The 22,060-nt window shown below is 45.7% G+C and overlaps 1 protein-coding gene and 4 non-coding genes across 6 annotated transcripts; 3 read left to right on the top strand and 2 right to left on the bottom strand.

Moving 5' to 3' along the window:
- The first annotated feature begins 621 nt into the window (after positions 1-621).
- On the top strand, positions 622-694 carry trnak-cuu (transfer RNA lysine (anticodon CUU)). Its single transcript has one exon. It is a non-coding gene; the product is annotated as a tRNA-Lys (tRNA).
- A 295-nt stretch (positions 695-989) lies between these two features.
- Positions 990-1,062, bottom strand: trnak-uuu (transfer RNA lysine (anticodon UUU)). The gene has a single exon. It is a non-coding gene; the product is annotated as a tRNA-Lys (tRNA).
- A 195-nt stretch (positions 1,063-1,257) lies between these two features.
- Positions 1,258-1,330, bottom strand: trnat-ugu (transfer RNA threonine (anticodon UGU)). The gene has a single exon. It is a non-coding gene; the product is annotated as a tRNA-Thr (tRNA).
- A 551-nt stretch (positions 1,331-1,881) lies between these two features.
- Positions 1,882-1,953, top strand: trnaa-cgc (transfer RNA alanine (anticodon CGC)). Its single transcript has one exon. It is a non-coding gene; the product is annotated as a tRNA-Ala (tRNA).
- Positions 1,954-2,851: 898 nt separating this feature from the next.
- dtx4a (deltex 4, E3 ubiquitin ligase a) lies at positions 2,852-14,505 on the top strand. Of its 2 annotated transcripts, none has more exons than XM_048971361.1 (9): positions 2,852-3,283; positions 4,291-4,505; positions 7,132-8,047; positions 11,657-11,718; positions 11,867-12,028; positions 12,114-12,175; positions 12,601-12,921; positions 13,212-13,301; positions 14,209-14,505. In XM_048971361.1, exons 2-9 carry the CDS (start codon positions 4,298-4,300, stop codon positions 14,434-14,436), a joined length of 2,049 nt encoding a protein of 682 aa, XP_048827318.1. In that variant the 5' UTR covers positions 2,852-3,283; positions 4,291-4,297; the 3' UTR covers positions 14,437-14,505. The 2 variants fall into 2 exon arrangements, with proteins under 2 accessions (XP_048827318.1, XP_048827316.1); XM_048971359.1 differs by lacking the exon at positions 2,852-3,283 and adding an exon at positions 3,319-4,109.
- The last annotated feature ends 7,555 nt before the right edge of the window (positions 14,506-22,060 follow it).

The following is a 22,060-nucleotide window of genomic DNA, read 5'->3' as shown; positions in this document are numbered from 1 at the left end:
CTCGTTGTCTTTCACAGGTCCCTTTGTGTATGGATTATGTTCTACGTCATCTATCACAGGTCCACAAGTGCCACAATTGGTTAAGTTACAATCATAGCTACAGTTATCTTATATTGAGTTTGTGGCGACCCCTGCTGGCGTATTGCTATTTATGATTGCAGAAATGACATTGTTGCATTTCTTGCTCATTTTAACTTTACAGCAGGGATTTTATTTTTGGGGTACAGCATCTATAAAGACGTTTCAAGGTATTTAATCAAACTAGGGTTTATTAGCGTCACGATGACGTGGTTTTGTGGTAATGGTAGCTAATGATTTGAAATAGGAAAATATGAAATATTCTTAGCACCGTCATACTTACTAGTAATCCGGTTGTTCATGAAGACCTACATGTCAAAGTTTAGGTTCGTTTTGTTTTATGATGGTTGTTTTATCGGTTGATGCTCCGATGAGAGTGTTTCAGATTGCAAACATGCAGCCACGACACCATTGAATAAAAAGGTAAAAAACTAAACGTCTGTCTACATGTCGGATAAAGTTTATTTATCACCTTATCCGACACCTTTTTAATAGATATTATCTAAGCTCTTATATATGCAAAACAAAACAGCTTTCTCAGCAGCCCGGCTAGCTCAGTCGGTAGAGCATGAGACTCTTAATCTCAGGGTCGTGGGTTCGAGCCCCACGTTGGGCGGTGTTGTTTTTGCTATATGTAACTTCACTTGTAACACTGTTATGAAATTAAATGAGATTGGAAACTATGAAAAATAAGCTCAGGTAAAGGTAAATTCTTTATGAAACATATTGTTTCTTGCTGTTCTGCAACACACGACTTTTGTGTACAGAATTTCAATTATGTACTTGGCTGGAAAACAGACCACTCTATGCAAGTCACTGCTTTCCATGCTAAATACATTTCTTTTTAGGTACATTTAATGGCTGTGTAACCAAGACTCCGGTTTCAGCGGCGTTCATCGCCAAAAAAGGTGCGCCCGAACAGGGACTTGAACCCTGGACCCTCAGATTAAAAGTCTGATGCTCTACCGACTGAGCTATCCGGGCTCTTGCAGAAGAGTTCTTTTGCTGTTGTCATTACCCTACTGAAAGTTCATTCAAATACTTAACTACAGAGAAATGTAGTGATTCATCCAAAAACTTGTAGGTTTTCATTTAAAATATAGTACTTACGTACTATTCACATGTACATTGCTATTTGAACCCAATAGAGAAAGTATACCAGTTTTGGTCGAAAAGCTAAGGCCCCAGCGAGATTTGAACTCGCGACCCCTGGTTTACAAGACCAGTGCTCTAACCCCTGAGCTATGGAGCCAACATGCATATGGCTTTGGAATTGTATATTATACAGTTCAACATACATACGTAAATAACTCATGCGCTAAATTTAAAATTGTTCTATTTTATACACTTATCGAGTATAGAGTCGCACAGTCTTATAAAATATATAAGATATATGCCTTTATATGATTTTGAAATTGCCAAAAGGCTGTTATAAAATGTGGTAGAAACAGGGTCATGAAAATACTATCTGTAGAAATCAGCAGATGTTTTCTCAAAATATATGTGATTTCAGTTATCTTAAAGCTAAGCATCGGTAAGAAAAGAGGATACTAAGTGACATTTTAACTATAAATTTATTTACAGTTGTTCATTTAAGAATGAGAACGCACTTTATCGCCAGTATATAAGAACATACCAGAATTGTATATGATGAAATGCCAGACATGACTGTTTTTTTCGCATGATTGCATTTACGTCGTGGATACTGGTGTACAGTTTAAACGACAATAACAAACAAAAACGAACAAAGAAAATGTCCTTCGGACCTATTATATAACTTCATTCCGATTTTATATCGTTGTGGGGGATGTAGCTCAGTGGTAGAGCGCATGCTTCGCATGTATGAGGCCCCGGGTTCAATCCCCGGCATCTCCACGTATTTTCCTTTTATTTACAACTGAAACGATTCAAAGTTTACTTATTGTGTGAGAGAGTACCCATGATGCATCCGATCAGAATACGAAAAAACACTCCAAGACTGCGAATAGTTCCCCCAAACTGATATATTAAAATAAATTCAGTATTTACATAGTGTATGGTGTGTTTTCTGTAAAAACAACTGATACAGTACAAAATACAGACATATAAGTATGAGCAATAACATTAGAAAAACTAAAATCTATATCCAAACACCTTACAGTCCATTACCTTTGTTTATCATTCTTATTTTAGCACTTATTCTTTTTGTATTTAAATGACTTTTTTACATCTGCCACAACTTCCTTATCCCATTTGCCTGCTTTTCATTGCGTGTGGGGGAGGGATAAGGAATATGACCCGTGAGGTTTGGGTGATCTTGTTACTTATACCAGTATATTATGACGTAAATTATGGTTAGAAGCCTTTTCTTCTGACAAGTAAATAATTTGTCTAAAAATTCGATTATCTAAAATAACACCATTTAGGCCCAGCTAAATAGCCTGTACACTTCCTTTATTTGGTTGCGAGTGGATTGAAGGTTGGGAGTGGCTGGTAATTATTTATCATCACGTCTTATCCTTATATTGCATTGTCTGGTCTTGCACTGTCTTGTCTAGGATTGCTGGGCTCTTTGTCATCCCCCCTCCCCCGAAACTGTGGCAGAAGAATATATGTTTCCCGAATACACGAAACAAGAAAAAAAAATCTGGAAACTTTGAAGAAACGGAATTGAATTGGCACCCAGCCGAACTCGCTGTTATAGGCGATTTCTTAATTGAATTTTAATTTAATGCATGGGCGGGGCTTCTCCGGGGCGGGACTCCAGCTATTGGCTGCTTGCTGGTTTACGCCGGCGGTGATGACAAGGATCTCCGGTCACTCTCACTTTCATTGACCAAAAAAACATGTTCAGGGACCTATGCTAAATCCACTGGCCATTTATTATACATCGCGATGCCATTTTTGCTTATAGCATTTGGACTTTCCCTAGTCCACGATCCCTTTCAATATCACTGGCAGTGAAAGAAGAAATCGCTGGAAGACACAATTGCAGTTTTTTTTCCTAATGCGTGTTGCAGTGCAGTGGCAACAATATACTGCAATAACAAAGAGAAGTATTGCAGCAAGACTGGATATAGAAATCATATATGGAGCAGGCTGACGGAGTAACAGAGAATCCGACATATTTGGTTGTATTGCATTGGCTTTGAGTGGGGGCACAACTTGGACTGGAGCAGAACGCGGTCCCCTCCCCCGCCCAAAGAGGATCTGGTTTAAACTACGGGTGAATATGTTTACTTGTATATGGTGTTTTTTTGGCTATGAGTATTTTAACCCGATGTTACAGCTTGCGTTTCAGTGGCAGATTGTTGCAGATGAGGACAGCTAGGGACACAAATGCGTGAAATCAGCGTTTCTCAATCCCCCCAATCTGCGTTCTTTCACATCGTCTTTTTCCTCCCCAGATTCCCATCGCTGGCAACTTTGCCTGCTTGTTGATGCGCTTCCCCTGTATTGGGTAATAAGCATCGTTTCGCTTAATATAATGCGGAGTCGGATGTATGGCTGATATTTAATAGTTAACCGAAAAAAGAGCCTCTCTTGACACGGTGCCCCTTTTTAAACGGCTGCCAAATAGTTTAAAACCAGACAAACGTGTTTTCATACGTGAGTCACAGTTAGATGCGATGTGGTTTCGCTCTTTTCGCTGCTCCCTCCACCCAGATGACCGAACTGCTGTGGATTTTGGCCGCATCTCTGAGCCCGATCGCGCTTATTGCTGTTTGATGCCTAGGAAATGTAGCTGGCATCGTAAAAAAGAAATAGAATCGCATGTAATAGTGATACGCGCTTACCGTATTTGTGATACCGAGTTTCATTCTTGTCTAAGGCTACGATTGCCGAACAATTAGAGAATATTTTAAAGCTACAAAAGCCAGATTTAGTGTTTTTCTTTGTTGGTATATGTGCAGCTAGCCGCTAAATTCACGTGTGCCCTTTATGCACTTTCTTGCTTATTCGCTGGGGAAGCAATTTTTTGTTTTGTGCGTTTCAACGGGGGTGAAAAGGGGGCGACGTCCAAAGCAGCGGTTCCGATCCCTATCCTAAATGTGAGTCTAATATCATTTCGGCTTTATTAGCACGACAGCCTGAGATACTGGGAATCAGGTTGACCCTGATGTGTGCCGATCGGGGGATGTTTGCAAAAATGCAGCGAGGCACCTTTCATTAACCGAGGCGATCACGAGCAGGAGTCCCAGCTAATGAAGGGGAGGCCGACGTGTCTTGCAGGGACGGCATGTTACTGGCGTCCGCCGTGGTGGTGTGGGAATGGATGAACGAGCACGGCCGCTGGCGGCCTTACAGCCCGGCCGTATCTCAGCACATCGAGGCGGTGATTCGGAGCGACCCCCGCGGCGGAAGCGTGGTGCTGGGCCAGGTGGACACCCGCCTCTCCCCCTACATCATAGACCTGCAGTCCATGCACCAGTTTCGCCAGGACACGGGTAAGCCGTTAAAATGTGTTCTTTTATTTTATATATATATATATATATATATATATATATATGTATATGTATATGTATATATATACCATTTATTATGCTTATGTTTTATGACGTTGAGCTGCTGTTTGTGTCATGCACTGATTGTACTCCTGTATTACATATGCACACCTATGCATTATCACTGCATCTGTGTGCCGGTCAGGTTACGGATTGATCCCGTAGATTGTTACGTTGTTTAATTGCCGAACAAATGTTTTTGATCCCGTGACTTTCTAAAAACTTATTGCCTTACCTCGGTAGAACTACAAAAGAAAATGCATGTCAACTTTTTATAAACTTTATTGATCCCCCAAGTGAGAGTGAATCGGATGATGTAAAAAAAAAAAAAATAGTAAAGAATGATCTCAGGCGATGGAAGTGAAAGTAGTCATCTGTACAGTGGGCTTTAAACGGCTTGAATGTGACGGCTTGAAGCAGATGGTTTGTGGGTTTTCAATAAAGGAAATTCTTTCCAGATTAGAGGGGAAATTCCAAGTGCAGCTGTTCTGCTGGACGATTGGAATGGGAATCAAGAGAATGGATAGAAACAGTATTCCCTAAATGAAACTGACACCCAATTATACCTTTGTTTTGAATTTCATCGTTTTCATTTTTGTCTTATCCGTACTGCAGCACTGGCCTCTAGCCTTTGGTTAACAGTGTTGTTGCAGAAAAGTAGATTTCTAATTCTTGAAAGTATTACGAGGATCCATTTGTCTTAAACCATTATTATTCTGTCGGTTGTGTTCGCATTTTTATACTCTTAGAGGCTCTGAGATTTAGTGCTTGTTTTTCCCAAGGCTGATGGTGCGGTGACTTGCGAAAGAAACAGGGTTTTGCTTTTACGACCTCTCTCATTGTTGGGCTCGTCAGACAGATGTTGGCCCCTCGACAGTGATGAAAGGGCTTCTCGTCTTCGAGGGAATGACGGTGGCCCCAGTTTAGGAGATGGGCAGCCAGGGCTGTCGGCTTTGGGGGGAGTTAACGGGGGCCACCTACACCCACGGGAGTAACGCAGAATGCAAGTTATGGGGAGCCGGGCTCGGCCTGTGACCCCCGCAGGGGCCAATGGTGCTGCGCTGAAGGGAGCAGGAGCAGGAGAACATACACCCACTGGTCCATTGTGTTTGCTTGGGATCATTCAATGTCCCAGCTGGCCCAGCTGTGTGTGACAATCCCACCCAGACAAATGCTTGCACAGATGAGCCCCGGAAGAGGTCAGGGGGTGACGGCCAAGGGCCCAGGGCTAGCTCCGAGTGAGCGGAACCACGCTACGTGTCGGTATCGCCGAGCGATCATGTGGCGTGTGCAGAACAAAGAGGGAGCACATGCGAGCGTCCAGTGGATGGAAGTGGGGGGGGGGGGGGGGGGCATTAACTTGTAGGTCTTATGACATGAGACATTTCATCAAATTTCATCAAATTCCATCAAAGTTGGAGAAGTTTGCAGGATATTACTTTGTAGATAAGGAATTAAATAAAATATTAAATAGAATAAAATATTAACACAACTTTCCTGCAAAGATCTGAATATCTTAAATATTTCTTAACTTTTAATGTGGAATGTGGAGGGGAAGAAGACTTTAGTTTTGGCCCATGTTGGCTGTAGGGGGGCACAATATGGGGGGGGGGTGTGCACTGCAAAGCCTGGGTTAGACTTTTTATTACAAATGAACGTCTGGGTGTCTGTGAAAGAAAAAAATGTTAATGGGGGCCCAGTGAATGGACGGCTTTGGGGGGTGTCTGCAGTTCGGTGCAGAACACACCTCCCCCCACTCGTATAAGAGATGCCATTATAAACATCCCCTCCCCCCCCAGCCAGCCAGAAAAGAAAATGGAGAGAAAGACCAAGACTGGGAACAGCTGACTAGCTATTCATGGAAGGTAGAGATCTAGCTTAGGGGGTAGGTTAGGTTGTATGTGCGGAGTATTAATGAGGCTGTAAAACTTAGACACAGAAATCGTATTCCGGGGTGTCTGTACGAAGATGTGCTCTTGTTGCACAAAAAAAAACATATGGCAGAAGATTTAATGTTTCGTAGCTCTGAGATTCCTCATTCGTTGCTGTTTCTTTGTCACTGGGGACAATTTCCCTAGAAAACAAATAAACTTTTCTGCAGCAAACTCCCATCAGGGGGGTTGGGTGATGCACACCCAAGCATAAAAGTCCCAAACAAACCAGAATCAGACTGTTTAAACGGGGCCAAAAAAATAAAAAAAGTGGGACCTTCAGTTGTCAGGCCAATGGTTAGAAATTGTGTTTCGTAAGTTTGGAGCTACACTAGGAATTACAACGTTAAGGGCTGTTGGAATTTCTCCTTAATGTGTAAATACCTCTCTTCATGTTTATCCATTTACGTTTCACTTATTGTGTCCTCATGTCTCTAGTACTTTTGAGAGTCCTTAGGGTAACCAGCTTAAACTGGACACAGATCTCTGGTCTCTTGATCTGTGGGCCTAAAGTATTTACATTTTGAAAGGATTATCATGCTACGAGCCGCAAGTGTGTTTGAGTGTGAAAGTATGTATAAGCTCCGTCCTCTCCCCCCACACTCCTTTGTTACCGCTGCCTGCACCGCCCCCTGCAGGTACCCTGAGGCCAGTGCGGCGTAGCTTCTATGACCCCACCTCAGCTCCAGGGCACGGCTGGCTATGGGAATGGGAAAACGACTCGGGCTCCTGGACGGCGTACGACATGGATGTGAACATCGCTATCCAAGCGGCGCGGGACCGGCAGCAGCCGTGGTTGGATCTGACGCCCCTCGGCTTCTGCTACCTCATCGACTTCCAGAGCATGACCCAGATCAACCGGCAGACGCAGCGACGGCGGCGCATCCAGCGACGCTCGGACATGGCCTACCCGCTGGTGTCCGGACCCCTGCCCCGGGCCTGGGGGGCAGTGGCAGGGGCTGGTGGGGGCACGGTCTCAGCCGGCGGCCTCCTGGGCGTCGGCGTGTCAGGCGTGCGAGGGAATGGCGGCGCCGGATACCCCAGTAGGACCCTGCCCCAATCCTCCCTGGCATCCTCGCTGGGTCGGGCCTGCACTTGCCCCCAGTGCATGCTGGTCCTGAGCATCAAGACTGGGTCCATGGCTCAGACGCTGGGCCGTCGGCCCTCGCAGAAACCGCCCAGCCCCAAGTCTGCCACAGTGGGGCGCCTCAGCATGGCCAGCAGCCACGCACACACCTTGCCCAAGCCCCTCCCCCACTCCAAGTCCCCATGTAAAAGCTCCACTCCGGGCATGGACACCTCCGGCTCTGCCGCCCAGTCCTCCGCCCGGCCGCCTCCCCCTTCTCTACCCCCTCCCCCGCCACCACCTCCTCCACAGCCAGCCACATCTGCCCCCGTGGTGCCCACTGCCACCCTCATCACCACTGCCACCAGCTCCTCCGCCACTTCGGTCCTCAGCGCCCCCGTGCCCACCCGTGCCAGCCTGGCAGGGCTGAGCCGCCCCGCCCTGCAGCGCATCGCTCTGGCACAGTCCCGGGCCCTCATCGCGTCCGGGTGAGTCCCTCCATCTCGCCGCTTTAGTCACTCTTCTGGGTGATGGGTGTTCGGGGGCAGGGCGCCAGGGCTGGTGTAGAGCTTACGCTACGCTTGGCACTCAACCAGAACCAGAACCGGCTCCCTGTCGCAGACTTTCACTGAGCTCTGGCATGACTGAGCAAGCGTTTACAATTATGGGGTGTGTTTTTCAATAGGTAGGACAATATTGACATGCCCGGAGCTGTGTTGTTTGACATGTTTATGACCGTCTCCATACGCTTAAACAGGTGTGTGGCAGTCTCTATGGCGATGTGTGTTTCTGTGGGGGGTGGGGTGCGGGTGGTTCAGGGCAGGGCCATTGGGTGGGTTAGCGTGGGAGACTGAGGCAGTCTGGGGCAGATAGCTGGTTTCTAAGCAGTGACCATCTGGGAAGGATGGGCCGTACGAGTGAAGGAATTGGTGTGAAGCTGGTGTACGGAGGAAGATATGCGGGGGGGGGGTAGGATTTGGGGTCAGTGCGGTTCAGCCCCTCCCCGCTCCGCCCCCTGCCTGCCTCTTTTTTTTTTCCTTCTAGTACTTCGTTCCCATGATTTCTCATTCCGGGGTGGGGGGGGGGGGGCTTCTGTGATTATTGTGTGCACAAGTCACGTTTCCGTGGAAACCTTTGTTGGCATGCCGACGCCTCATCTGAATTTGCAACACAATGCTGCTCCGCTTGGGTGAGGGGAGGTCGTGCTATTGGGTGGGGGGTGGGGGTGGGGGGGGGTGGGGCGGCCAGCTGGGGGAAGCAGTATAGACAGAAGGTGAGGCAGAGTCCTCATTGTTGGAGCTCCTCCACAGGCATTCGTAGAGGGGTAGGGGCCGTGTTTTCGGGGGGCCGGTTGAGGGGGCTCTGCCGCACGGCAAGCAGCAGGACCTGTGCGTGAGCAGTGGGCTTCGCCAGATGGGAAGGTGGTCGCCACGACAATGCGCTCACACTCCTACGACAAAAACAGACCGACACCGGCCGAGAAAGGTGCCTGGCATGAACAAAGAGAGAAAACAGCAGAAAAAGTATTCAAAAATATATATATATATGTGTCAGGCAGAAATTCACCAGGGATGAACTGTGGGAAGATGAGAGACGCAGGAATGTAAACTCTGGCAAGAGCCTTGACATTAGGCCACTGCCCCTTAGGGTGGATTTCAGACTCTAGCTATAGCCTCAGCTGGTTGACCCGCACTTTGGCTGATGGTCACTAGGAGGCGCCGTCAGGCTATTGTTATTCAGTACCCTGCTCTTCCTGGCATTTACTGTTCACGTGCTGAGCTCCTGGTTGTCCAGGCAGCAAATGGGTGTTTCGAAAATGCAGAGATGTTTATTTGTCACGTGCAGTCGGACTGTAACCTGCAGTGAAATGAAAGGTGACCAGCTGCGCCGTAACAAAAGTAGGATTTTCAATAAAAGGATGAAACGGGAAAAGAATAATAATAATATATATGTGATAAGGAATCAAAAGTTATACTGTAAAAGAAAAACCGGAGAGTGCAATGAAGTGCATGGGGCATATGTATGGAGCAAGTATTAGTATTAAATTATAAAAAGTTTTAACGTGTTTATACGTATAATGTGTGTTGCATAAATGGGGGGGAGGGGGGCATCGCAGAAGTAGAGGCCTAGATATATCCCCTCCGCATGGGAATGGAAAAAATTTGTGTGGGGGTGTGTGTACATAAAGTCAGATTTTTACTGCTGATCTCATAAACCAGAGGCCTGTGTGTGTGTGTGTGTGTGTGTGTGTGTGTGTGTGTGTGTGTGTGTGTGTGTGTGTGTGTGTGTGTGTCTGCGCACATTTGCTCTGGCCAGACCCCTCTTCAGATCATCATAATGTGAACATGGTGACTATGCTTAAATCCAGTCACTCATGGGAATAATCCTGCTATTCTTTCTCCGGAGCTATAGCTCATATCTACAGTCTTTGTATTAGTTTTGCTCATTTTCAACCGAGTTTGAAACGGAGCCTGAGTGGGCATTTAAACGCTGACATATGGGGGTTTACGGGAGCCAGCAGGCAGGTGTAGGGTGAGTGGTCCGGCTTTACTGTGACGACAGCAGGCCCAGTCCCTGCAGCTGGCGTCTCCCCTTCTCCTTTCAGAGCCCCCTGCCCCCACCCTGCCCACTATGTGTGTCAGTAAGGCAGATGAGGCATGTGTTAATGCAGATAGATTAGCTGGGCTCAAATGTGATTAGGCTCTGTCACAGTCTGGCTCCCCTCCACCCCCTCCTCTCTTGTTTACACTTGGGATTGGGAGACAATGTAACTTCAGTATGTTTCCATTTAGCTTTAGTTTGTTAGCTGATACATAACAGTTAGCTAATGCATTTTAATCAGTTTGCTTAGCCGGATTGTCTCACTGAATTAACTTGAAACTAGGGTCAAACAGCAGGGTATTCATTTGACGCAGGTAATCTTCAGGGTACAAGCCACGGCCCTTAACTGCTGTGTGACGTACCGCCGTGAATTTTGTATCCTGGTTGCGAGCAATGCTTAGGGAAAACACACACACGTGCCTGAACACACCGCCAACGGTCACGCCACACTCACAGAAGGGGCACATTCACGAGAAAGACTGCGGTCACAACAGAAACGGAAATATCAGCGAGCTGAATTAACCGAAATGAAGTTTGTAGTTTCTAAGCTCTAAAGTAGATGACACCAAGTACAAGCCTTTAAGAATACATTTTTTTTTGTCTTTCATTGTGATCCCAGTGTTCAGTCTTCCTTCATGGGAAAGTTTTGAGATGTTTGCCCCTGACTTTCAGCAGTAATCCCTGATAAAAAGCTTCAGTAAGTGCAGAGAGCGTATGACTTGGGGCAGGCACGTGCAGCCGTGTGATGCCATGCAGGTAATTCCCCTTCCCAGTGGTGACGCTCGCCCAGCGACTCGACAGATGGAGACCCACGGATTAGCCGTTTAAGAGCCGGAGGCAGTGGCAGGGAAGAGCCATACCGCCTCTAGATACGGTCTGTAGAGATCACAGGCAGCGGCGAGCAGACAGGAGAAGCGGACAGCAGCCCGATGGAATAGAGAGGAACTTCTGGAAGTCAAAGTTATTTATGTGATATTTGGTTCTGCCAGAGAAACAGAAGGGTTTTTATTCTACTCTACGCTTGGAAGAATGACTGTTCTCAGATCATGCCAGTGAGTATTTAGGTTTTCCATAAAGCTCTGATTATGACTGTGAGTTAGAGGATTCCCTGTTTGCTTTCCATCTTCTCCTGCTAACGTGGCAGATAGCGGTGAACGATGATGATGTCACCGGGAATGGCAGACTGGGTAACCAATCATGAGCCTAGGGAGGTGTTACAGGGTTTCCATCACTGCTGAGGCTTGTAGTGTGATTTCTCAGAAGTCAGGCACAGCTTCAGCTTCTGCTTGCAGTTAGTCTGGGTCAATTAGTCATTCAACCCGATGTTGAAGATGTTCAGCTTCTGACCTTCTGACTTGCGGTGAAGATCTGCTTCGTGACAAACGTGCCTGGATGAGCCGTGTGTTATTGTGTTAGCTAGCCTTGATGGTGGTCTGTGTGTGTGTGTGTGTGTGTACATGAGACTCCATTCTGACACTATGCCTGCTGTGTTTCAGGGTGCCCACGGTCCCTGTGAAGAACCTTAATGGCTCTAGTCCCGTCCATCCTGCCCTGGCCGGTAAGAGGGGGCGATGAAATTGGCTGATTAGTTAGCTGACAGAAACGCACTCAGCTGAAAACATGAAATACACACTATAGAAGTCATCGGTCTTAGCTGTGCATGCATGCGTGTTTGTCTCACAGTCTCCCCCTACTGTCTCTGTCAGGTATCACAGGTATCCTGATGAGTGCCGCCGCACTTCCTGTGTGTCTCACCCGCCCCCCTAAACTGGTGCTGCACCCGCCGCCTGTCAGCAAGAGTGATATCAAGCCCATCCCTGGGCTGGGCCACTGCTGCCGCAAAACCACCAAGAAGCAGGCCCGCAAAGGTGAGGCGCCGCACGGCGCCCCCTCCAGGCCGCGACGTGCCACGCGTGCGGCCAGCATGCCGTAACACTCCTCTCTGTGCTGCAGGTAGGACTCCGGAGGAAGTGGTGAAGAAATATTTGCAAAAGGTGCGGAACCCCCCTGAGGAGGTGAGTAATCCTGTCCCAGCTCTTTACCGGAGTGTCTTGCAGGAAGCTGGGAGGGAGCAAAAATTGTCTGGGGGGTCCCCCGACGGTCCCCGACGGTCCCCGAGGACCAGGCTGAGAAACACTGACCTAGGTTACATACAAAGTTTCCCAGTTAGGCTATTATTTAGATAATTATAATGACGAGGTAGAAACTTACCACACAGACGGCATTAATGACAGTACCTGCAAGACACCCCAAGAAGTGCACACATTGTAACAGTCACTGTGGATAAAAATCGTTTATATAAGTGAATGAAATGTAAGTTATGAAATTCTGAATACGGTGCTTCACACTGCCTTGTTTTAAAATCTGGAGCTGCCTTCCATTTAACTTTGGAGAAAGTTCTGAGTCTTACACCCTGTGCTATCACTCTCTCTCACCCCAGGACTGTACCATCTGCATGGAACCCCTGGGGGGCCCCTCTGGGTATAAAGGCCCCGGCGTGGGAGGGGTGTCACGGGGAGAGTCGGTGGGCCGCCTGGTGCAGTGTGGCCACCAGTACCACCTGCAGTGCCTGGTCGCCATGTACAGCAATGGCAACGGAGACGGTAGCCTGCAGTGTCCCACCTGCAAGACCATCTACGGCGTGAAGACGGGCAACCAGCCGCCCGGCAAGATGGAGTACCACGTCATACCCCACTCGCTGCCCGGCCACCCCGACTGCAAGACCATCCGCATCATCTACACCATCCCTCCTGGCATCCAGGTACCAGGCCGGGCTTGCTCGGTTCATTTAAGGAGTACAGGCGGTAGTAATAGGGTGAAGCAGAGTGGGAACGTCTAGATGGGCGGGGCTATCATGTGCTGTCGATTACTCTCAGGGCACTAGCCAATTGGAAGTGAGTCTGATCTCCTGGTGATTGGCCGCCCATGATAATCCCACTCACTGGGTTGTTGAGTGGGATTCTCTGCCTCTTTCACATGCACAGATTCTTTGAGGGTTTGTGGTGGGTCTTTAAAGCTCAATATCTAACATTCCTGTCTGTCCTTCCACAGGGTCCGGAGCACCCTAACCCAGGAAAGCCCTTCACAGCCAGAGGGTTTCCTCGACACTGCTACCTCCCTGACAGTGAAAAGGGCCGCAAGGTAGGACCCCCTTTCATGGGCGTCTCTCTGTCACGCCTTCCAGCAGGTTCACACGTCACTGTTCTGCCTGTGCTTTCGGGCCACGTCCAGTGTGTATAACTTAAATTTCACCATCAGGGGTTTGCGCCGGGTGCATCTATAGTCCATATATATTTTTTTTGTGTACTTCTCATGTGCAAATTAATTGCCAGTGGGTGGCAGCATTGACTTTGAGTGCAGAGGTCAGCCAAGTAAGAGTAGAGGAAGAGTACTTGCTGTTGTAGTAGTATTTATGGCAAGGAGATGTATGGGGAGGAGTAGAGATACCCGCTTATCTAAATATTTCATATGGTCCAGACATTCTACCTGGGTATTTTTAAAAGCAACACTATTACAGAATCTTGGTGATTTACAATTGGCTGGGGGAGTCCTTGGTGAATTTTGTCGTATTTCAAAGAACAGCGGTATGCCTTAATGGGTCTGGGTCATTATCTCCTAACCTAGAATAACATACAAAGTTTACCTGTCTTAATACACTGCTTATATTTGTGTTCGTCGCAATACATCTGCCCTCGGCTGGTCTGGTGGGGTGTCACTGCTGTGTGCCTGTACCGACCACAGCCATCCCTGCCCGGCAATCAATGCCGTATGAATACAAACTGTCCGCAGCCTGAAAAGCGCACACAGAAAAGTGAAGTATGAAACAGGCTTTAAAGAACTGGATTTGTGGACCATCTAGATTGCTCAGTATTGCCTTCAGAGGCTTTCAACTAAAGTGAAGCTGAAAATTTGATTCTTTTATGGAAGCTCCTTGGTTCTTTAACCGTGACTCCCCCTGCTGGCCCAAATTCTAACCATTTATAATAGTCTTAAGAGTGCATTTAAAGCAGTGTTTAGTTTACTGACCCCCCCCCCTTTTTTCTCCTAGGTGCTCCGCCTCTTGCTGGTGGCCTGGGACCGGAGGCTGCTGTTCTCCGTGGGAACCTCCAGCACCACAGGCGAGTCCGACACCGTCATCTGGAACGAGGTTCACCACAAGACCGAGTTCGGCTCCAACCTGACGGGCCACGGATACCCCGACCTGGGATACCTGGACAACGTGCTGGAGGAGCTGAGGGCACAGGGCATCACAGAGGAAGACAGTCTCAATGACTGAGGAGATGCTTATTGATCTCAGACTCTGTCGCTCTATGTTAATGTCTGATTGACGTTCTCGGGGGTGGGGGGGGGGGGGGAGGGGTCACTACACTACACTAAAACTGGCATGCAGGTGATGCAACACCAGTGTACCGGGGTAGGAGGAGGGAGGCTCAGTATAACCACTGCTTACATGCAATAAATGAGCACCAGAGTGGGTGGGATTAGGTTCCAGTACTAACTAACAGTTAGGGTGGGTACTACGGTTATTAGTAATAACGATGAGATGATAGAAAATGGTATGTAGAGAGATGAGGACAGATTTCAGGTAAGAAAGGACTCGGGTGGATGTGAAGGAAAGGGGATTATGAATCCCGGTGAGAAGAGAGAGGGTAACAGATGGTGAGGGAGTGAGAAGGTTTAGGGTAGGTTAGAGACTAAAGCTTTAAGGTTTGTTACTACTGAGCCAGAGACTTAAACTATACTGACCAAAACTCTTTTACTCCAAATGTTGCGAAAGGCCATGGATTCATTTCAGCATGTCTGTTTCTTCGATAAGTACATTCCTTTTTGTTTAACACAAGTTAATTATTATGATTTGTAACATGTAACCGAGTCGTACCATGAATAGTTAACTTGTCTTATTTCTTTCGTTTACTCTAATTTGAGTCAGGTAGAGTGATGTGTTTAACTGCGGGAATCCTTTACTCTCGGTGCTGCGACGGACAGGATGTCACTTTGCAGGCATTGAGGTTTATGAAGGGTGTTAGACTCTTTAGTATTGTGTCAGATGGTGACAGTGCAGCGGGGGTTGGGGGGTGTGAGCATCGGAGGTGCGTCGTCAGAGTTTTTACGTGGGAAAAACCGTCCGTCGGTCCCATTCGAGGCTGGGATGAGGCAGCGTGTGAGGCTGCGTCACAGTTTAGACACAAGATTGAACAGGTGACTCGGTTGTGGACGAGGACCTTGCCACGTGCGTGTGGTACGGCAAAATACGGGCAGGCCTCTAAAGCCGGTCCGGTGCTCTTATTGGCATTTATAAACCGTGCTGTTGAACTGAGGCATGAGCTCAAAGCTGCTTTTTAATTCCGCCTCAGAAGATTCAACTAAAAAGGTATTTAACCGTGTAAAATGTTCTAATTAGTCAGGTGCCTAGGAAAAGCTTTTCGAATGCTTCCCGCGTGCTGACACTGTCCCGTGCCAAATCTGCCTGTAGTCACCTGTCCAGTCTGTTCCTGTTGGGTCTTTTGAAGGACCCGCTTATGAAGATGTACTGCGGCCAGTATGTGTGTGTTTTGTACATGCATATGTGGGCGTACATTTATACACAGTGTATCTACACCAGTTCGCATGAAAACCATGTTTTTTGAGGTACACATTACATGATATGCACTCTTATCATTTATCATGATAAACTGCTTTTTGTAGAATTCTTTTTTTAAATTGTGTTTTGAGTGTAGGTACAGCTCTTTATAACTGTGAATAGACTGTTTCTGTAACGTCATCTCATTCACAACACTTCGGGAATTTGGCAGCAGAAACAGCCAAGACTGGTTTTTGCACCTTTTTTTGTGTACAAAATGACTATAGTTATGTATGTGACTTTTCATTGTGAAAAGGTTTTACTGCTGAGGGTGTGAGGCACCCGACCCATTCGGACTGACCCCGACAGCCCGCAGCGGTTTACCTGATCCCTCACCTCGGGAAGGGCTCCCAACTCGGGCTTCTCATCGTTTCTCAAAGTCTGTTTTTAAATGGCGAGGTTGGCCCTAAAAGGCCAGAAGAGTATGAGCAAACGGATACACTATGTAAACAAGAAGGACGTGTAAGTAAAATATTTGCTTAATTATTCAATGAAACTATGGGCAAAAAATAAAATGTTAGAGGAACGTCTGAAGAACACTTGTCCTTTTGTCTTGAGCACCAAAGGAGGCCTGTGCAATGTGTAAACTCTTATTTCAAACAACTGTTCAGCTGTGCCTGCTGTGGAGCTCAGTTGTTACCTGGAAAGATGCAGAAGTGGAAGCATGTTCTCCTAGGCTATGCTCCTCAAGAAGTTTGCGTCAGATACTTGAAGCTGTCACTCCGTCGGCGGTTGGTGCGCTGCAAGACTGTCTCGATTTAAAGCCTTCTCCCTTAGTAATTCATGTAAATCTGCATACAACACTTTTATAACTGCACTAAGATACCTATGGAACTGAGTAACTTGATACCATTTGCAAACCCCTTAAAAATCCTGATGTTTAATGACACCAGATTGCAAATGCTTCATATGATGCTTTTTAAGTTGAATATTAAAGAGCCGGGTCAGGGTGCATGCACTGGTGCAGCACGTTGCTGCACCCACCACACAAAGAAATATCTCGCCCACCCCCTAGACTGACATGTGGTCTATTCCCATCCTCTGGAAAGGACCATCTACCTGCTGTGTTACGTGGGCGTCCCCTTGGTCTGGTCCAGTTGCAATGGGCCTCAGTAGTTAGGATCCTGCGGGCCGGATCGCCATACGAGAATTGCGGCACACGGTCGCAGTGCTGTAACTGACACTCCCTCACAATGTAGGTAATGTGTCTCTTTCGGACTCCCTGAACAATCACCCCCATACTCTCCCAATGTATCTACTGACTTCATAGGAAGAGTCACCAGAGACATGAATGTCACTGCCGAGGTCAGTGAAACGCTCCATGACATTGACATCATCTCCGCTGACAACTGCCAAAGAGGTCATTGAAGGTCTGGATCTTGCTTTTGATCCAGGACAATCCCAAACAGACACGTAGACTCTTCACTCAGGCTCTCAAGAGCCCAGATCAGAGCCTTCAATGACTCCATGAAGATCACAGCATCACCGCTATAGTCAAGATCAGTAAACCTTTTCTCATCAACAGATGCCTCACAGCTGATGCACCCCATGATCCCTCCCAAAACCCAGTCCATGCAAGCATTGAACAGAGTAAAAATACACTCCTGACAAACCCCAGAATCCAGCGGGAAGAATGCAGAGGTTCTGAATCCACTCTGCACAGAACTCACAGTACCATTGTATGGGCTGTTATGACGTCCAGCAACTTTGGGGGGACCTAGCGGAGTTTCAGGATGTCCCACAGGGCAGCTCGATCGACTGAGTAAAATGCATTACGGAAATCAACAAAGGCTGCAAAGAAACCTTGATGATATTCCTGTTTGCGCTCGATAAGAACCCTCAGTGCCAGGATGCAGCCAGTGGTAGACTTCTTTGGCATTAAACCAGACTTGTCTGGGTACTGCTAGGCGAGCAAGTGATCACAGATCCTGTTGAGGATGACCCTAGCAAGGACCTTGCATGACACTTACACCCCTGTAGTCGCGGCAATCTAGGCGATCACCCTTTCCTTCCCGAGTAAGGACAGCAAGTCTCGTTTGCCAGTCATTTGGGATGACATAATTAGATAGGCTCCGGACCCCCTCCACGACCCAGAAGGATAAGCGGTTTGGAAAATGGATGGATGGATGGTGAAAAGTCTCTGTGGCTCCTGCATGCTGTAACATACAAGGCTTCTGATTGCTGGAAAAAAAACATGAATCGACTGGATACAAGGTTACCAACATTAATGCTCATTGTAGCCTAGTTAATCATTTGTGGGTCAAGTTCAAAAAGCAACCGATATCTTTATTAAGATAGAGAGAAACCACTTAGTCATTATTTTTTAAACTTAATTTGGAGCAAATATACCTATATTAGTTTAGAACTATGATTTTAATGTTGGAAAATTCATTTTAAAGTAAAACCACAGGCCAGTACATGGACATCCGTGTGGTTCACTACTTCTCCTGATCAGGACAGAGATCTAGAAGAGGTGGAGAATAACGCTAAGATTATTCCTGTTCACATGGTACTTAAAGATTGCATATGTATTGTGTTTACAGATATATACCCCCTTTCCTTGTACCTATGAAATCACAAAGGCACAAAGAAAGTATCTGGATTTAGTCTTTGTACGTAAATCATCTGTGGAACAAGTGAGCGATGGAACCTTTGTGTTGGTCCATAGAAACAGGCTGTCCAAGGCCCAAACACTCTGTAATTCTCTTGCAGGTATACTTGTCAGAATTGCTCAGGGTCCTGTTCCTTCCTGTTGAAGGAGGGATCAATAGCATGGTCATCCATCCATCCATCCATTTTCCAAACCACTTATCCTACTGGGTCACGGGGGGTCTGGAGCCTATCCCGGAACCAATGGGCACGAGACAGGGAACAACCCAGGATGGGGGGCCAGCCCATCGCAGGGCACACTCACACACCATTCACACACACAGGCACTCCTATGGGCAATTTAGCAAGTCCAATCAGCCTCAGCATGTTTTTGGACTGTGGGGGGAAACCGGAGTACCCGGAGGAAACCCCACGACAACATGGGGAGAACATGCAAACTCCACACACATGTAACCCAGGCGGAGACTCGAACCTGGGTCCCAGAGGTGTAAGGCAACATTGCTAACCACAGCACCACCATGCCGCCCCTAGCATGGTCATACCCGCCCTAACTTATTAGAATGACAATTGTTACAAAGAATGACTTGAATTCTATTTAAAGAGCAAAATTTATGTTTTGTTTATGCTTTGGGCACCATTATTATTATTATTTCTGTTTAATTTGCAAAAGTAGTGAACACACAAGTCTGTAATTTCAAGTTAGCCGTTTAATATTGGGAAGGCAGCATTTGTTGGATCCACTGTACTGGATGTTTGGTTGGAATGACCCAAAATTAAATATTTGTTTTACGGTTTAACCTCAACTTTCATGTACAGATTATTCATTTCCAAGAAAAAAATCTACTTGTAAGCAGGTAGAAGCTGAATTTCAATGCTTTCAAAAGACTCAACAAAAGGATGGTAATAAGAAACCAGATGGTGTTATTATAAGTAGGAATGTTATTTTTTAATCATGCACCTTGGAGATTAATAGTATGTACCTCATGTACATAAAATCCACACGCAGATTGAAACACTAATCCGGACCACATGTTTGATTTAAAATCTATTTAAAACCTATTGGCAAATGGTTCTAAAAACAGAAGCCTGACCACCACCAAAAGCACACTTTGTAACATGAGATATCTTAAGATTTTAAGGTATAAGCCTCCAATAAAATAAAAAATGCAAATTATATTTTTGGGGCCGGCATGGTGGTGCAGTGGTTAGCACTGTTGCCTCACACCTCTGGGACCCGGGTTCGAGTCTCCACCTGGGTCACACATGTGTGGAGTGCACTTCCTGTTCACATATCATTAGCAAACTAATCTGCAAAGTGTTCCTCTGGGAGGGGAAGAGGTTCCATAGTAAACTTACGTTTTGGCGGCAAATGTGATGGAGATCGTGTCATTGTCCGGATTCGGGGACAGCTCCATCCAGAAACTCTGCGCAGTTCTCACCGCTGAAACGAAGCTCTTATCATCTGAAGCTACTGCAAGAAAAAAAAACATTTTCCAAAAACCCAATTAAAGGTAAATTAATATATCAGCGTGAGGTACGGCCATGAAAAGCAATGCCGCTGTGCTGCATACAGGCATATACAGACAGAAGGGGACAAGGCTTTAGGTTTGGACCCCAGTGAACCCACCGGAGTTAGGTCATTGAGTTCCAGTGGTATCAGCTGATCTCTGCATCCAACTGCGGTACCCGATGCAACATGGAGCAACCAGGCTGCAGCGGCGGTAATCAGGAGATTCGTTTTGGCTTTGATGAGAGCAGAACCCTGGAGCAGCGTAGATGGCTGGTTATTCGGATCAGGACCTGTGTTTCCAAACGGCCAATAAGGTTAGCGTTTGTTTACAGAATCATTCAGAATCGTTCACTATTATGAAGCTAGAAATACTGTTACTATCTGTTAATATATAATTGCATATATAATCCATGAAATATATATTTATGCTTTTTCATTTCCAATGAATAACTGTGTTGTATCTCTTACAGTCATAGTTGTTAAAAAAATCACATTGATTGACTACTGATAAGAATATTACTTTCCTACATGTCTATAAAGTTATGCTGGGTCATGAGTTTAATTAAATTACAATGATCTTATTAGATATTTCATTTTATTATATGCCTGAACAGACTTTTCTATTCATTACAACTTTCAATAAAGTGATGGCATTTTGCCACAAGAGAATCGGAAATGGCTCAAAATGTCTCGGCTGCATTTTAAGTAATCGTAAGAAAAAAAACACTGACAGGAAAAAAGTCTTATTAACAACATTTAAAAAGGCTGTTGAATGGCAGACATTTAAAAACTTACCTCAGTCGTATTGTTATCTCTGTGGGTAGGACTTGTAATATATCATTTGATTGTAAAGCATATAGAAAAGCATTATTATTGCAAATGATGCCAATGATTTTGTTTGGAACTATGAAGTCTATACTCAGATATGATATATATATATATATATATATATATATATATATATATATATATATATATATATATATATATATATATATATAGAGAGAGAGAGAGAGAGAGAGAGAGAGAGAGAGATGACTTGTTAATTATTTAAACCAATGGGATCAAACAGCTCTTCATTAATTCTATTTTCAGTTGGATCAGAAGAAAGGTCTAGAGGTGGGTCTGTAACTCGTATCACACACAAAGACTTTAATGCTGAAATAAATGTTGGTGAGGGACTATTTTAATCTACGAATGTAGGAACATATGAGGACTGTCAGCTTATAATGGCTGCATCTGCAAAGACTGTATGTGTCAGAAACACTCATATATTTCTATACATGAATGAACTCCAGTAAAACTGCAAACTGCCCACATGTGCAAAGCTAATAGAGACTTATTCACAATCACTAGCATAATAATTGGTGTGCACATATACAACCGTGGTGTTGTACGTTTTTTTTCTTTGTAGGCGGCAAAACATACAGAACATAAGAACCAACTTCGCAACGTGTGTAGAAGGGGCAGCTCTCAACTTTGGACCGCAGCTCTGCAAACCCGACTGAGTTCGATGAGTCAAGCTAATTATGCTGACTCTCATTGAGAGTGGAGGCGGCTGCAGACATAAGGAGGCTGGCAGCGAAGAGGATGATGCATATGTGTGAAGAAGCTAAGTGTAGCATGGAAATGGAATGAACCGTTATGGCCGTCGGTTACAGGTTGTTTTCAGCCAGAGTCCGGTGTTTGTTTGGAGAACCATAGAATAGAACGAAGTACAAAAACAGGACTGCCGTCGCGACAAACTAGACCCGATAACTCAGCATCAGTAGGATTATTGATCATCTTAAAAATTATCAAGTTATTACTTTTTTTTTTAAACAGTTGTTATTTAAATGTTGACGTTTAGTTGTATATTATTCCATCCACAAAGGTTTATCTACCCATACAATAATTTTCAATACCTGTTTATACCAAGTCAAAATATATTCCTGTAAATGTATTTTAGCAATGTTCGCTACAAATTTTACGTTTCTAAGATTCTCAAAACTACACAGATTATGATAGTACAGCACTGAAACTGTTAACCAAACTATATTCAATTTACCGTATTTACACTAGGTGGCAATACCGTGCTATCCTGCACAGGGGCTATATTGAGTATAAAGATAACCCTTGATCTGAGATCTCATGCAACATTTTTCGCAGTTGTTTTTCAGT

This window comes from Brienomyrus brachyistius, chromosome 12, assembly GCF_023856365.1.
Source record: "Brienomyrus brachyistius isolate T26 chromosome 12, BBRACH_0.4, whole genome shotgun sequence".
Lineage (NCBI taxonomy): Eukaryota > Metazoa > Chordata > Actinopteri > Osteoglossiformes > Mormyridae > Brienomyrus > Brienomyrus brachyistius.
Note: the sequence above shows the minus strand (reverse complement) of the source record. Positions and strands in the feature narration are given on the sequence as shown.